This window comes from Carica papaya, chromosome 8 (assembly GCF_054855325.1).
Source record: "Carica papaya isolate Zhongbai chromosome 8, ASM5485532v1, whole genome shotgun sequence".
Classification (NCBI taxonomy): Eukaryota; Viridiplantae; Streptophyta; class Magnoliopsida; order Brassicales; family Caricaceae; genus Carica; species Carica papaya.
The window spans coordinates 32,830,108-32,848,343 of record NC_142316.1 but is presented as its reverse complement, the minus strand read 5'-3'; the positions used below and the strand labels follow the sequence as shown (position 1 = coordinate 32,848,343).

Here is an 18,236-nt window from a genome sequence, read left to right as displayed (position 1 = left end):
AAATATTTTTTAAAAAAAATTAGGGAGAAATTAATTATTAATTAATAACAATAAGTTGATTAAAAGGTGGATTAGAGATTTTAATTAATTTTATTAAGGAATAAAAAAATATCTGGTGTACTGTGTACAGGCTGGAGCTGGGAGCCAAAATGGAAGTCCAGCCAGCCTTTCTAGCTAAGTATTATTATTTATCCACTTATTGACTCTTCCCTGAGCCGTTCAAACGAAACACGGCCACTGAAATTCATGCGTCGTTAGGAGAGCAAATCTGTTACGGTCACCCGGCTGTCATTTTTTCGTGATACGTGGCTTGTAATATGTGGTTTTTTTTCTGAGGGTGTGAAAATAAAATATTCAAGTGGGGTTCTGTTTGTATGGGGAAGTTGTTGGGTGTGAGTTAATGATGATCATGATTGATGATGGACCTTTCTCATTTTCTTTAAAATATTTGTACGTTTTTTTATTATTATTTATTAACCTTAAAAAATAATTAAATGATTGTAAATATTTGTATTCACGTAGATACTACTTTTTTATGTAACATTTATTTAGTACTGTAGTTATAGTCTATTCTTGATTTTTTTTTCCTATATCTATATATTGTTAAAGTTACGTTTATATATATATATATATATATTTATCGGTTAGCCTATGATAAGAATGACACACGTCAAATTATCTAAATTTTTAATATCTTATAAAGATATAGGGAAATACGTGACTTGATTAAAGGCCAAAGATATTTTAGATATATATTATTAAAATAGTTAAATTTGTTTATAAAATAATTAATCACTTTAATTTTATTTTTACAAAATAAATATTTAATACGTATAAATTGAATAATCTAAGAGGTATACTAATTAATTTGAAAATATATATTACGATTATGTGATTTTTTTTTATTTTTAATTTATTATAAATGAGATTAAATCTCAAATACTTGTGCATTAAAATTTATATGGTATTATAGCTTTAATATTAATTAATATTATCAAATGTAATGTAAAGAAATTAAGAATTTTACTACTTAAATTGAAATATCATAAATGATAATTTCTAAATAAGTAACTTTAAAACATAATTATTTTGTGAAAAGGGTAATAATAATAATAACAATACTGTTTTACTTAAATTCATTCAGTGAACCATTTTAAAGTTATCTGAATACGAGTTATTCAAAAATTAAAATAAATTTAATTTTGTTAAGTACTAAATAAAAGTAAAAAAAAAAACAACTATAATTTATTTTAAAATAGAAGAAATGAGCCCATATATAATAATAATTTACAAAGACTTTACTGTTTTAGAATTAATGAAAAAATAATATAAATAAAATATCATTCTATAAATACAATTTAATACTTGAAAGTGATTGATTTGATTCTAATACTTATTTTAGATAATTACATTGCAACATCCGGACCTGAAATTTGCTCTGAAATAAATTTATAAATATAAATAAATTATTAAATTTTTTATTATAGTTTATTTTTATTCAAATTATTGAGAAAAAATGAATTATAAACGAAATTGAAAATAATTTTGAACAAAATTGGAGAAATTGTGAATAAGATTAGTGTTTTTGAAAGAAAATTTGAAAACAGGGGGTGAAATCGCAAAAAGAAAAAATAGAGTCACGTGGGGCGGCCACGTCAGCAGCCACAACGAACTAGAAAATGCCGCGTGGCGGAGACACTGACGCGGGAGGCCATGCGGGCGATCTGCGTGCCTGAGTGATCCGACGGTCCAAATCGCATCCTGCGCGCATGGACAACTTAGATATGTTTTTCCTTCATGTGCGATTGAACAATCAGATTCAATCCGATCGTGCGGTTTAGATTCATTATCCGAGTAAGAGGGATCCAACGGACGGGAGAGGACCACGTGTCATCGCATGGACTGCCCAGATCAATACGGTGAAGGTATTTAAACATCGCGTTCCACAGAACCCTATCCCTAACCGCACCAGTCTTCATCGGAGAAGAAGAAGAAGGGCTGCCGAAAAAGAAATCGATTGTCGTTACCACCGCACCGGAGCTGCTGTTGATGCCAAAACAATAAATATTTCCTCCTCCCCATTCGAAATTCGATCCCAAGTCACCCTATGCCCAAATCAGAGCCAAATGATCGATTGGTGAGCCAAAAATCGCGAGTAAAGCTCGACCGAGCCGTCGCAGCCAAAACTCAAACCCTCTCCGATGATCCCTTTTCTGTTTTTCGTTTTGCATGATTTTTTTACCACAGTGTTCATCGTCTTTTTCTGGTGCAGCTTAGTTGAAAAGGGACCTCAGCCACAAAAGGAAGACCGGTGGAGCCACAGCACCCAGAGAACCCCCATCGGTAGATTTTGATTTTTTTGCATTTTTTTGCCAACTGAGGTCTCCTAACTCATTTTTTTACAGGTTTACGTATAAAATCAACCAAAATTGGGTAGACCGAGGTGAACCATCGCCATGGGCGCCAGAGCTAGCACCGGAGCACAGCAGTTCCATCATGCTAAAACCTTAAAATTGGCCAAAAAGATTTTTCAATGCCTAATTTAGCATTTTGGAGTATTTTTGAATACGTGATGGATATTTTAATTTTCGCATAAAGAATTTAAAAAACTCGGAGACTGTACGGAAGTGTAGTAGAAAGTACGGTATTTTGGACACCAATCTCGAGTAGGAATCCATCACCCTTTTCTCCGTTACCGTAAATTTAAACTTAATAATTGATAATACTATAGTTTGTAAAAATTAGAAAACTTTAAAAATAATTACAGGTCATTAATTGAGGCAGAACATGTCAGTTCATATTTACCTTGGTTTACTACTTATTTTATCTGTACTGCTTAAAATGCTTACTATTATATTGTGTGCATTAAATTGCTAGTCTTAATTGTTTTATCGGTTATTTGGTTTACCTCACTGTATATCCCCTATTTGTTAGTTGGTTTTGCAATAAATGTCTCAATTATATTTCTTGATATATGTATCGCTTATTGCATTACTTACTATTGATATATAAATATAAGATATTTGTATGTAATTGGTAATCGATCTATGATGTGAATGTATATAAAAAATTCTTATTGGATAACCTGGGAAATGGTGGACGGACCCGGTACATAGGAAATCCTACTGTGAACATCAATTCAGTCGGACGGAGTTGAGAAGTCTCATACTGAAAGGGTTTTAGAGATATAGTTTACCTTCATACCGGACGGAGTATTGAGGTGATGGTGTGTTCGGTGCCCATTACCGGATGGGGTATGAGAATGACTGAGTTAATTGACAGAATCTGGATATTGGGTTTATGAGTAGAGGAATTGAAAATTGATGTTCTTGTCCATTTGTATATGAAATCATAATGTTATATGAGTTATTATCTTCATAGGTTGATTTTGGAAAACTCATAACGATAATTATGAAATAAACGATTTGATGTTAAATGAATTTACTTAAGTTAAGGCCTCCATTAGTTGTTTTATGATTTTTACTAACATTCAATTTTTGTATAACTTATTAGTGTGATATTCTTATTGAGGTAGTGTAGTTCATCCTCATATTAACCATTTCAGATCAAGAATACCAATATACAAAACCTGATCAGCAGGAGGATTGTGAATAGATTACCTCCCGAACCAATCAAGTGCTAGTGGAGATTAACACACTAAAAAATTTATTTACTTGTTTTTAAACATTTATTTCATTTTTTTTATGAATTATTAGTCGTAGCCTTATTTGACACTCTAATTTACTCTGTAAGGAATGTAAACTCTAACATTATTGTTTGTTTCCACCATTAATATATGAATTCGCTTTTTTTAAGTTTTGAATTTTTACAATTGGTATCAGAGTCATGTTCCTTAGAACCATTCCTTACACAGAGATTTAGAAATACTGGAATACGTCCCGACACTAAACCCTCTCTTGTAAAATGTAGGTGTAAGAATACGAAGAGAGGAAGACCTCCATTAAATCGAGCAGACCAGGATGGGTCATTTTAAGAGGATATCGATAGACTCTTTAAGATGATGGGGAGAATTATCTCTGCCCAACAAGCCCAAAAAGAAAGGAGAGAGTTATCTAACCCTCCACCCCTGCCACAGTTCGAGCCACCTCTACAACAAAAAGATTTGGCGCCACCCCGATACGGCCTTGCTCCTCCACCAGATCATCCGACACCGCAAACAATCCAGTGCCTTCACAATACAACTAGGTGCCACTATAAGACCATCTAACCACTCCTCAGCATAATTTAGTCCCTCTTCCACAGGATCTAGTTCCACCCATGATGGACGCAGGTTACATTAAGAGGTATAAGAGATTAAACTCATATACCTTTACAATGGCATCATCTTTCAAAAAGGTCAAGTATTGGTTAGTAGAGACAGAGAAGACATTCACAACTCTTAGGATGGTTCTCGAATAAAAGGTTGTATTTGTCACTTACATGCTCGTGGGTGAAGTATGTTACTGGTGGCAGTTGAAGCATACTACTCTGCCCGTTTTAGTCACTTTGGAACAATTCCTGATTGCCTTCAATGTAGAGTACCTTTCAGAGTATCTTCAATATTTGAAACAAATGGAGTTTGTCCACCTGATCCAATGTGATATGACAGTGTCAGAGTATGCCCGAATGTTCCTATAGTTGGGCCAATATTCTCCTGAAAGTATGATAGATAAAGGTAGAAAGGTAAAAAAGTTTGAAAGTGCCTGTGTCATGAGATCAGATAACAGTTATATATGTTCGAGATCAGCACCTACTCAGCTGTTCTAGGCAAGGTACAGCTAGTAAAGAGGAACCTTAGTATATTTCCTTCAGCAGTGTACAGTTTCACACCCCCAGTTCCACACTGCAGATCAGTACCTATTGCACCAATTCAACAGAATAAGAGACCTAGACTTGTGACTCAAGCCCCTTCTTAGGCCCCGACAGCAGGGCGCGATAGGATTTGCCAGCACTGTGGCAAGGATCATGGATACTGACCCTGCTATTGCCTCAACAATACATGTCGCATATGTGGAAGCACCCAACACTACGCGAAAGAGTGCCCATGAAATTAGAATCAGGTCAGACCTCCCATCCACGGCAGAGTTTACACCCTCATCCAATAGGATGCTGAAGCCAATCCCGAACATGATACAGGGCACGCACACTATCTGTAACCACCTTACACTTATTTTAATTGATACTGATGCTTCACATTCTTTTGTCTCACATATTTTTGCAAAAAATTTGAATGTATTACCTGAAAATCTTAATTTTGTACTATTTGTGTCTACTCCTAGTTATGGGACACTACTAGGGGATGTCATATACAAAGCTTGTATCGTAGAGCTAATTGATAGAAAATTGATTGTAGACTTTATATAAATAGATACAGGGAATTTTAATGTAATTATATTAATGAACTGGTTAGTGGCGTATCACGTCATCATAGACAGTTTCCACAAGAGACGTGTATTCAATCTTTCCAATGAATAGCCATTCACAAATTAATAAAAGTATTATATATTTTTTCCTCATAGCAATTGCATCGTTATATGACATTTAACTCGATTGTCTTTTCTATATTATGCGAAGTTAATAAAGAGATTTGCATTCAAGAGATCCCTTTGGTTCAAGAATTTCTACATGTGTTTCATGATGAACTACCCAGACTGTTTGTGAATAGAAAAATCAAATTTATCATAGATCTTCAATCTGACACCCAGCCCAAGTCAGTTGCCCTTTACTGCATGAGTCGGGTATAGATGAAAGAGTTAAAGAAACAGATAAAAAAATTACAGGATAATAGGTTAATTCGCCAAGTATATCTCCTTGTGGTGCTGGAATCACATTTGCAAGGATGGGGGATGGGTCCTTGAGGTTGTATATTGACTACAATAAATTGAACAAAGTCATAATTAAGAATAAATACCCCTTACCCTAGATTGATGATCTTTTCGATTAGTTATAAGGTGTCCAGATTTTCTCTAAGATAATGTTATGTTCGGGTTACCATCAAGTAAAGATCAGGATAAAGGACATTTCTAAGATAACGTTCAGAACTAGGTATAGACACTATAAGTTCCTGATCATGTCCTTTGGGCTAACCAATGCGCTAGTCATTTTTTCTGAACTTGATGAACATGATTTTTAAGCAATTCCTTGATCTATTCGTCATTGTGTTCATTAATAATATCATAATCTATTCAAGGAGTAGAGAAGAATACGTTCATCATCTAACTCAGGTTTAATAAGTTCTTAAGAAAAAGAAGCTATATGTAAAATTAAGTAAGTGTGGATTTTGGCTTGAGCAGACTACCTTTCTGGGGCACATAATATCAAAGGATGGGGTATCAGTGAATTCTAAAAATGTTGAAGCAGTGCTTGATTGGGAAAAGTTAACTTCGATTAAAGAGATCTGTAGCTTTCTGGGAATAGTATGATATTACCGCAAGTCTATAGAAGAATTTTCTAATTTAGTCGCTCCATTGAACAGTCTTACAAAGAAGAACATCAAGTTTGAGATGAACAAAGATTGCGAAAATAGCTTTACATAACTAAAGAAGCAGTTGATTACCACACCTGTGCTGACTCTACCGAGTGGAACAGGTGTATACACAGTATATAGTGATGCCTCTTACCGAAGATTGGGTTATGTTTTGATGCAGCATGAGAAAGTTATAACCTATAGGTCCAGGCAGTTGAAAAGTCATGAGAGAAATTATCCCACGACTTAAACTTACCGCTATTATTCACGTTATGAGGATCTGGCGCCACTACTTGTATGAAGAGACTTTTAAGATTTATATAGACCATAAGAGATTAAAGCATATATTCATTAAGAATGATCTCAATATTCGTCAGAAGTGTTAGATAGAACTCCTTAAGGACTACAATTGCAAGATTTTGTATCATTGGGGCAAGGACAATGTGGTAGTCGACGTGCTCAGCAGAAAAAATACAGGTATGTTGGCTCATATAATAGTTTATGAATGCAAGGTAATAGGGGTTGCACAACATATACAGTTTCAGTACTTGAATAGGGTTACATGTCTGACCCATGTAATTATCCAACCTGAACTGATTCAGATAATAAAGGAAGCCTAGCTAACGATTCCACTCTAGCAGGTCTTAGGAATGATACGAAACAGAAAATAAATTCAGAATTATGAGTCTCTATCGATAGGTTACTCAGGTTACGGAATAAGGTATGTGTCCCAAATGACAGTGAACTAAAAAGAGACATTATGACAGAAGCCCATAACTTAAAATTCACCATGCATCACATAAGTACTAAGATGTACCAAAGAATGCGGCCCTATTTTTGGTGGAGCGGGATGATAAGAGAAATTGACGATTTTATCTCTAAGTGTCTTATATGTCAACAGGTTAAGGCATAAGATCAACGCCCAGGTATACTACTTCAATAATTTCCGATCCCATAGTAGAAATATGAATATATCATCATGAATTTTGTGATAGGGTTCCCTAAGGCACGTTCGAGACATGATGCTATCTGGGTAATTGTCGACCGGCTCACCAATTCCTCTCACTTATTAGCTATCAAAATTACCGATCTCTTAGACAAGTTAGAAAAAAATTATATCCGAAAAATATTTAGGCTACATAGAGTTCCAGTGATATTAGTATCAAACAGAGATCCCAGCTTCACCTCTCGATTTTGGTCTAATTTTCAACAAACAATGGGAAGAAACTGTCACTCAACACTGCATTCTACCTTCAAATTGATGGACAATCAGAATGGATAATTCGCACACTAGAGGATAAACTCCACGCTTTTGTTCTAAACTTCGGAGGCCATTGGGAAAATCAGCTACCCTCGATAGAGTTCGCTTATAATAACAGTTACCCATCAACATGACCCCGTATGAAGTATTGTATGGGCAACCCTATAGGTTGTCGATCTGTTGGGAAGAGTTAGCTGATAGAAAATTGTTTTACCCTGATCTCGTAGAGGAGACTACAACCAATATAATTAAGATCAAGAAGAATATCCAGACAACTAAAAGTAGGTAGAAAAGTTATGCGGACACCCATAAGAGATATTTAGAATTTGAGAAAGATAATTAGATGTTTCTTAAGGTCACCCCTTTCAAGGGGATCAGCAGATTTAGTAAGAGAGGAAAATTAAATCATTGGTTTATTATGACATTTAAAATCTTAGACATGATTGGTACATCCACCTACAGACTAACATTACCTCCAGAGTTATCTAGAGTCTATAACATGTTTCATGTGTCTATGCAATGCAAATACAACCTGAACGCCTCGTACATCCTGTATTACAAGCCCCTTTCATTCTATGAGGATCTATCATATGAGGATGTACTCATAGGCATTGTGGATCGGAAGAGTAGAGTACTTTGCAATAGAAAATTTTCATTCGTCAAGGTCCTATGATAGAATCACACAAAGGAAGAAGCAACCTAGGAGTTAGAATCAGACTTTATAGCCCAATACCCTCAACTGTTTGACTGGTGAGAGGTTGACAAATTTAATGAACCAAATTTTTTTTCTTAAGGGCGGGGGGGGGGGGGGGGGGGGGGGGAGGGGGGGTTGTAACACCTGGGTCCGAAATTTTGCCCGGGATAAATTTTTTTCAACTTATAAATTATATAAATTATTATAATTTAATTTTATTTAGATTATTAAGAAAAACTGAATTAGGGACAAAATTGAAAATAATTATGGGAAAAATAGGTGAAATTGTGAATAAAATGAGTGTTTATGAAAGAAAATTTGAAAATATGAGGTAAAATCGTAAAAAAAAAAATAGGGTCACGTGGATGGCCACGTCAGCAGCCACAATGAAACATAAAACAACATGTGGTGGAGACGTTAACGTAGGAGGCCACACGGGTGGTCTGCGTGCCTGGACTATCTGACAGTTTAAATCGTATTCCGCGTGCACAGATGGCTCAGATACATTTTCTCTTTAGGTTCGATTGATTGGTCAGATTCAATTTGATTGTGCGGTCCAGATTCATTTCCCAAATAAAAAGAATCCAACGAACGGGAAATGGTCATGTGTCCATGCACAAACGGCCTAGATTGATACGGGGAGGGTATTTAAACATTGGGTTTTAAGGAATCCTAACTCTAGCTGCACTAGTCCTGGCTAGATAATAAGAAAAAAGGCGACCGAAAAAGAAATTGACCATCATTACCGCCGCACCAGAGCCATCACCAATGCCAAAACAAGTAATTTTTCCTCATCCCTACTCAGAATTTGATCCCGAATCTTCCTATGCCCAAATCGGAGCCAAATGGTCGATGGATGAGCCGAAAACCGTGGGCAAAGCTCAACCGATCCGTTACAATCAAAACCCAAAACCCTTTCTGATGACTCCTTCCCATTTTCTATTTCGGGTGATTTTTTGACAATCCTATTCACCGTCCTTTTTTGGTGCAGATTAACCGAAGAGGGACTTTAGTTGCGAAGGAAGACCGACAAAGTTGTCGCAGCCGGAGACCCCCCCTAATAGGTTTCGAATTTTTTGTATTTTCCGGCCAACAAAGGCCTCCTAACTCATTTTTTTGCAAGTTTACGTGTAAAATTGGCCAAAACAAGCCTAAACTAGCCAAAATCGGTCAGATCGAGGGGAATCGTCGTCGTGCCGGAACCCTAAAATTGGTCGAAAAAGTTTTTCAATGCCTATTTTGGTATTTTAGGGTATTTTTGAATACATGACGAGTATTTTAATTTTCACAAAAAAAATCAAAAAACCCATGGACTACTATGAAGCGTAGTGAAAAGTACGGTATTTCGAACACCGATTCAGGGTAAGAATCTCTCACCATTTTCTCTGATACGGTAAATTAAAGCTTAATAATCGATAATACTATGTTTTGTGAAAATTAAAAAATCCTAAGAATAATTACAAGTCACTAATTTAGTTAGAACTAGTCAGTTCATATTTGACCTGATTTACTGTTTATTTTTCATGTATTGCTTAAGATACTTACTATTATATTGTGTCCATTAAATTTCTAGTCTTAATTACTTTCTCGGTTATTTTGTTTACCTTACTGCATATCCCCCGTTTGTTGATTGGTTTTGCAATAAATGTCTAAATTATGTTTCTTGATGTGCGTATCGCCTATTGCATTACTTACTATTAATATGTAAATATAAGATATTGGTATGTAACTGGTAATCGGTTTATGGTGTGAATCTATATAAGAAATGATTACTGGGCACCCTGGGACATGGTGGATGGACCCAGTACATAGAGAACCCGACTGTGAATACCATCTCAGTCGGTTGAGGCTGAGAAGTCCTATACCGAATGGGTTTGAGAGATATAGTTCACCCTCATACCGGACGGGGTATCGAGACAATATTGTGTTTGGCGCCTATTACTGGACAAAGTATGAGAACGGTCGTGTTATTTGATAGAATCTAGATACTGAGTTCATGAGTATGAGAATATCCCTATGGACCCCTAAAGTTTCCAGTAAATAGGTAAAAAGAAAAATTGTTGTTGTTGCCCATTTGTATATGGAATCATAATGTTATATGAGTTATTGTATTTATAAGTTAATTTTGAAAAACTCGTAACGATGAGTATAAAATAAACGATTTGATGTTAAATGAATTTATTTAAATTAAGGGCTCAATTATTTATTTTATAATTTTTATCAAATTTCGGTTTCCATATCAGTGATTAGTGTGATATTCTTACTGGTTTAGTGTAGTTCACCCTCCTATTAACTATTTCAGATCAAGAAAATCAATATTAAGATCCTGATCAGCATGAAAGCTGCGAGTATATTACCTCCCGGACCCCATCAAGTGTTACTGGAGGTTAACCCCTTAGAACATTTATTTACTTTTTTCAAACGCTTATTTTGTTTTTTTTTTTACAATCCATTATAAAATAGACATTTTTGTATATCTGTTGGCCATTCTAATTTATTGTGTAAATAACATAAACTTTAATATTATTGTTTGCTTTCGACATTAAAATATGAATTCATTTCTTTTAAATTTCAAATCTTTACATAAATTATATTTTTAGTGAATTTTTTATGTATTAAAGTTAAATTTTATTTTGGTCAAAAAGTAAATTATTATATTAAAGTAACAAAAAAGTATAAATAGAAAAAAAGGGATAAAATACTAATTTTGGTTGAAGAAATAAAACAGTATACACGAGAATAAACAGAGTAATAATTTGAAAAGATACGTACAAAAAAGCAAATAATAAAAAATAAAAAAATTAAGAAATGTGACATCATAAATTATTATTAATGGTAATGGGTAATCAGAGTGTGCTTAGCTGGACCCTCTGCTTTTGTCGTCAGATATTGCGTGCTCAATCGACAATCATAAGGGATTGGCCGGTTTGGGCCGGCCGGTTGGTGCGAGTCAGGCTCCTAAAGCTTATGAGTAAAGACTAGAGCGCAGCTGCGTAGGCTAATCATTTTTTAGGCCAAAAAGAATGGGTAAATTATTATTAAAAAAACTATATTATTATTATTATTTAAATATTTTCTTATTATATTTAATCATATCTTTTTTTTTCCTTTGAATATATGTAATCATGCTACTACTTACCGTAATTATAACTAAAATATTTTGTTTTTCAAAATTAGATAAGTTTACTTATTTTTATTGAAATTTAACAAAAAACTATACGAAACACAGTGTTTTAATTGTTGAAATTTTTTTATTTTATTTAAAAATTACGAATAAATATTTTATTAAAAATATAAAATTTATTTATTTTTTGTAAAAAAATATTTTGTAATTAATTTAGATAGACACGGCAAACTAAATTAATACATAAATTATGAAAATTTTGAATGAATTAAAAAAAAAAAATAGAAATTCAATGTTTTTTTAGGAATGATGGTTTTAAAGTTTGAATACACTTGTCGTGGATCAAATAATTCCAAAGATAATTATTTATTTAAGAATTACCAAATATTTTTTTTAATTTAAGTAAAATATTTAGAAAAAAAGTTGTACGACTTAAAACTTGTTATTTTAAAAACGTGTTTAACATTCACCATATTTTTTGTGTGTGTTATTTATTAGTTTTGAAATTATTAAATTAAACTTAGAGTTATATAAAATTTAAATTACACAGAGATCCAAGGTGACATTAGCTTAAGGCCGAAGTATAAAAAAATTCCAAGCCGGCTGGAAAGAATTTTCATTTTCAATTCATTTAGTACTTTTATAATTATGTAAAAATGACGTAAATATTATTTTATATAAATAAAAAATTATATAATTTTTTTGTTCAAAAAGTAATTTTATAAAATAATTTATAAATTACAATTATGATACTTATTTTTCTTTAAGAAAAAAAGCAAGTCAATTTTGAAAAGTTTAAGTCAAAGCCCATTTGTTTTTATTAAATGTTTAAGCTTTGGGCCATTTTTTGTGAGGGGTAAAAGTTTCAATCTGGGCTAAAAATTCATGTTGTTTTATAATTTATTGACAAATATTTGAAATTATATATGTACACGGGATCCAATAATTCATTTGTTGTTTTAACATCTCATAAATACTCAGAACCTAACATACTTTAATGGGGTTGAGTCAATTTATATTGACATGACATTTATATATTTATATATTGACATGATAAATTTTAATGACACACAATAAAATATTAATAATGTTAATTATATAATTACTGAAATTTTTTTATTTAAATGCGATTTTTATATTAAATAATTAATAAACTGAAAATTTTACATGTATTTGTTTTTTAATAAATATTTAGCCCTTAATTTAAGATTTAACCTTTAAAAAAAGGAAAATTGTGAAGCCTGTCGTCCTCGTGGATCGTGGATGGGTCAATTATTTATTTTAGCTTTTTTTTTTTTTAAATATTTTTTTTAATTCCTCCCGGTCAATTATTAAAGATTGAGTATCAAATAATTACTCGGGAATAATTTTAAAAATCGTTTATTTATAAAAAAATTAATTATTTTAAAAAACGTGACCTCCATTTGCAGTTTTGTATTCTGAAAAGAAAGCTTTGACGACCTTTCTGACTCTCGCTGCCGTTGACGACGGGTAGCTGGAGATGTCCACGAGCCAGCGACCATAATTAACTTAAGGTACACGAACGCAAGTCCTGTTATTAATTTCCTGTTATTTTGCTTTCTTTCGACGGTTTTCACCGTGGATTTTTCTGCCATGAACAGCTGGTGGAGACGCCATTTGACATGGAGAACTCTGTGTCTTTTGCTTATAGGTCAGCTAGTGTCTTTCTTTCTCGCACTGATGAACTTCACTTCTTCACTGATAGCAAATCTCGGTAACCTCGCGGAACTAACCTTTTGAAATTTATTTGGTTATATTTTTTAATCTTTTTTTTTTTCAACTAGATTTTCGGGTGTTGGTTCTTTAAATTTTTGCAGTAGCAGTTTATTGCTGTAGTTTGTTTTCGAATGTTGTGCTTAAATGGGTGTTCTGTAGGGGTTGATGCGCCAATTACGCAATCGGCGTTTGCTTATTCTAGCTTGGCTTTGGTTTATGGTAGCATTTTGCTTTATAGGCGCCAAAAATTACGGGTAATAGTCCATGTTTTGCATTCGCTTTTTTCTTCGAAATTTTTTGAGAGTATGAAATGAATTAGTGCAGTAATGGAGTTTCAGTTTTGAGTTTAAGGACAGATTACAGCTTCGGCCATGTTATTTAGCCAGTTTAATGGTTCTTTTTCTGCAGTTTAGTATCATTAGTTCAGTAGCTTTTAGGATATTATCTTCTATTTTTAAAATTTTTTAATTAACTTTTAATTTGTTTACTCTTAAAATTTTCGATATTATTTAGAAGTACAAACATGTGTAACTGTGCTCGAGAATATTACGGGTAAAACTGTACGTCTATCTTGATTTTATGATGATTTAGAATTGAAATAACCAACAAAATGGGTGAAACGGAAGTCCGAATTTTGTTCTGGAATTTGCAGGTTCCTTGGTATTGGTATCTCCTCTTAGGATTTGTTGACGTACAAGGGAATTTCCTTGGTGAGTAATGGCCCAACAATAATCTCTCAAGAACATAAAAATTACGTTCAATATGTTTCATGCTCTGGTAGTGGTTCATGTTATCAGATAGAAAGTATAAATATCTATCGTTTTAATTACTTTATTCAACATTGATCTGTTAGTTCTCTGTTTGGATTATTGCAAATCATTAGCTTCCCTTGTGGTTTGGTGCAGTTAATAAAGCATATCAGTTCTCTTCAATTACTAGCGTGACACTATTGGACTGTTGGACTATAGCATGGGCTATAATTCTCACACGGATTTTCCTAGGCACCCGATATTCTCTAATACAAATGTTCGGTGCAGCCCTCTGCTTGGTTGGCCTTGGCTTAGTACTAGTCTCTGATTCTGGGGTGGGTGGTGGAGGTAATGCTTCCTTATCTCTGCTTTTTAAGTCTTTGTTTTCTTTCTCAGGTTTTAACAAGACTATGAGGATGCCAATTTCTTAGATTTTAAGTCTTTCTATTAATTTATATTAGAAGTGCTTATCCATTTGGTAACTTATGTTTAAGACTGGTTTTCCAATTGGTGTTGACATCAATGCCTATATATTTTTGGTGATAGACGCTGCTACTTGTCTCTATTGTGTATGTTCATAGACACAGGAAAGATCACAAGAGAAACCTCATGGAAAGGCTCATCTCTCCTTGCTATATATAGTCCCTTACCTATTGGCAGAGTAATGTAAATCAAAATAAGGTCTTATTCTTTCAGGTGGTTCAAAGCCTCTTCTCGGTGATGCACTTGTTATTGCTGGAACAGTGTTTTTTGCCATGAGCAATGTTGGTGAGGTTGGTGGATTTCACTAAACTTTCTCTTCTGAAATCTCATCTTCTCATTGGTGCTCAAATGTGGAGCATCTGCTAGACATCATTCAATATTCTGTCCCGTTTTGATCTCTAATCATATATTTTTCAAGTTACTTCCCTCCAGTAACTCCTGAATTGCAGGAATTTTGCGTAAAGAAAAAGGATCGTGTTGAAGTGATTACCATGATAGGGTTCTTTGGGATGCTTGTAAGCGCGGTGGAATTGTATCCTTTTCTTCAGAAATCATATATAGTTAACATGGGTCTTCAATCCTCTAAAATCTAATTTTATCTTCTTAGAAGATGTTAATCCACTCGAGTAAGTACGAGAATATGTAGTGGTTCACATAGATGATAGAGTTTAACATAGTATTGGTTGTTTCTTTTGATGATTATATTTGAAGAATGGTGTTAATTTTAGAGTTACACGAATTGTAATATATCCTTAAATTGAGACATATTGTTACTTTGATTCCATAACTTTCTTTATAGATCAATATTGGAGCGTAAGAGTCTGGAATCAGTAGAGTGGTCTGCAGATATAGTAAGTCTAAGGAATACCTTTGATTCTATCATTCCTTTCAGGAAAAGGAATACCTTTTTTTTTTTGACATAAAGTAAAAGGAACACCTTTTTTATTTGAAAAGAAATAAAGAATCTAGTGGTTAGGTTGGTTAAGGGATGTTTAGTTGAGACAAGATAAAATATGAAGATTGAAATTTTCAATAGCCAGTTTTTATATGTTTCTTGGCCATCCATGAGTTTCCTTGCTAATTGAGATTAAATTATGAATTAGATTGAGAGGCAATCTTTTGCTACCATATTGAGTTAACATAGACTTAAATATAGTTGAATTCATTGCCTTGACCAGACGTTAAAGTTGGATTTGTACTCTAGGATTGAAAAGAATGTATTACAATGACACTAAGGCATAGTTGGTAATGAAAAGGTAAATGGATAATGCTTGACCATGGGCCAATTGACCTCGTGCCTTTTTGTTGTTGAGTATGAAACAGCAAAATAATCAATCGAATATGTGTTCTTCAGTCATCTTGATCTGCTATATTGAAGAGATGGAACCCATTCTCACTAAAAAGGCTGAAGATTACAAGTGTTTATGATTCATGCTTAAACTTTAATCCCAATATCTTGCAAAATGCTAAGTAAGCCAATTTATGAATTAGAAGCAATATATATGTTAGCTACAGGAAAAAAATGCCCAAATTTCTGGATAAAATCAAGATACATTATAGATTCAACTTTCCCCCATCCAAATGAATAGTGAATTTGGGATGTTTCTTCAATATGCCAACTTAATGAGTTATCCACTTTCTCATGTAATCTTTATGCTACTTACAAATTTTCAAACCGAGTATGTTTTTTGAAATGGTTTTCAGATATTAGCTTTCGTTGGCTATACTTCTGCATGCTTTGTGTTCTACTCCGTGGCTCCTTTTGTTCTCAAGGTTAATTTCCTTCTCTTTAACAATCATATTGAATACTTTTCGTTGCATGAAACCATGCTGACCTTTAACCTAAAGTCCTTACCTACATTCTAAGTCTTTGCATTAATCATGAATGAAAATATCTGTGGTTACTATATCTAACTGAAGAATTCTGATTACAGTTGAGTGGAGCCACAATGTTCAATCTCTCATTGCTCACATCAGATATGTGGGCTGTCATCATTCGGATCTTCTTCTACCATCAGAGGGTACCATTTTCATTTGCATCCTTAAACTTTGTATTTGATTCATTTCTAATTCAATTCTCTAGTCAATTTCTATTTCTACTTCTCATATTAACCTTAATATATATAATTGGAATATAATTTGTTGTGTTTTAGTTTAGACCGCTCCTACCTTGAATCCTTTGATGGTGAGAATTTACTCCTCACATTGAAAGGTTAAATTGAATTTTATCATCATGAATTCATTACAAGGTGATGGTAACTAAAAGAACAACTTATGTTCCAATTGTCATGCTAAGATTTATATAAAAGGTCCAATAAGGAATTTATTAGTAGCTGAATTAAAAATACAATGTTTGCAAATTTTTACTGAACTTTTCCTCCCCCTCGATGGAGTCAGTAACCTTTCCAGAATATTCTAAAAGAGTTTAGCTTCATATTTCAGGTCGACTGGTTGTACTATGTTGCTTTCGCTGCTGTAGTTATTGGACTCATTATTTACTCAATCGCGTATGTGATCGTATCTCTAAACCTTTCCACGTGAATTTCTATAAGCATCTCCATTGTGCAAACTTCCTGTTGCTTAATTATCCTTAACCTTTTGCTTTTTCCAGAGAGGAAGATTCCATTCATGCAGGATTTCTTGAGGATGCAAACCATGACATTCCTTACCAAATTTTGGATAATGAAAATGGGGGATCAAGAGATGAATCTTTTGCTTCCCGAATAGCAGATTAGCCCATGGCAGCCCTGTCCAAGATATATGTTTAAAGGATGGAACTGGTAAAAATTCTGAATCTTGGTAAAGATAGATTTTGAATATCAGAGACTAATTAAAACTAAAATATGAGAAATCCTGATATGATTTTTCTTTTGTTTCCTTCTCAGGGTTAATAGTAAGTGGGAAGATGTATGCAACATCACCATTAATATGTATACTTCGAACAAGAATCGAGGGTAGCTTTATTATTACTGTTATTATTGTAAATGAATGCTGTTGGTGGAATACTCTGATATTCAAACAGAAGAGCCTTCTGCTTATAATCAATATGCAATGTAACTATATTCCGAAGACAGACAAAAAAAAAAAAAAAAATAGAGATGCTACCTATTGAATCATCTCCCATGTGATATGGCTTTAAGTTGAAATATATATATATATATATATATATATTTTATAATTAAATGATATATATACGTTTTTTATAATATAATTTTTTATTAAAGGATAGATACATTAATTATCTAAGTAAGTATTTCACTTTTTTTTTATAAAAAAAATTAAGAATGACTCATGGGGGATGTATACCTTAATTTTTATATTGAATTATAACAAAAAATTAATCGATATTATAATTCAAAATTATGGGTTCTCTATTTATTTTGAGGTGTATATTGCATCAGTCAAACATAATTATTATTATATGAAATTTGGTTCGAATATAATAAAAGATATATATGGATCAACAAATGTGGTTATTTTTTTATAATTTGAAAGGTTTATTCCAATTAAAGTTGGAAATATTATTTGTTTTTTTTTAATTATAAGCATATGAGATTTATAAATTATTTTCAAATAAAAAATTTTAATTACTATATTTTTATTTTACTTATAAATTTGATAGAAATAATACTTGTCTGATAACAGGACCCCCTTAAGATTGTATATAAAAGCATTAATGATTGTTTTTATAATTAATTATTTTATTTATATTATAAATTTAA

At 32.9% G+C, this 18,236-nt stretch overlaps 1 protein-coding gene across 2 annotated transcripts; it reads left to right on the top strand.

Annotated features, from left to right (window-relative positions):
* Positions 1-12,925: 12,925 nt before the first annotated feature.
* LOC110822661 (uncharacterized) lies at positions 12,926-17,630 on the top strand. 2 transcript variants are annotated; one of them, XM_022052831.2, is made up of 13 exons: positions 12,926-13,080; positions 13,168-13,280; positions 13,442-13,536; positions 13,935-13,992; positions 14,188-14,379; positions 14,728-14,804; positions 14,964-15,046; positions 15,314-15,365; positions 16,219-16,287; positions 16,449-16,535; positions 16,957-17,021; positions 17,126-17,294; positions 17,400-17,630. In XM_022052831.2, exons 2-12 carry the CDS (start codon positions 13,247-13,249, stop codon positions 17,247-17,249), a joined length of 936 nt encoding a protein of 311 aa, XP_021908523.2. In that variant the 5' UTR covers positions 12,926-13,080; positions 13,168-13,246; the 3' UTR covers positions 17,250-17,294; positions 17,400-17,630. The 2 variants fall into 2 exon arrangements, with proteins under 2 accessions (XP_021908523.2, XP_088065924.1); XM_088209798.1 differs by having other exon boundaries at positions 12,936-13,080; positions 13,218-13,280.
* Positions 17,631-18,236: the final 606 nt, after the last annotated feature.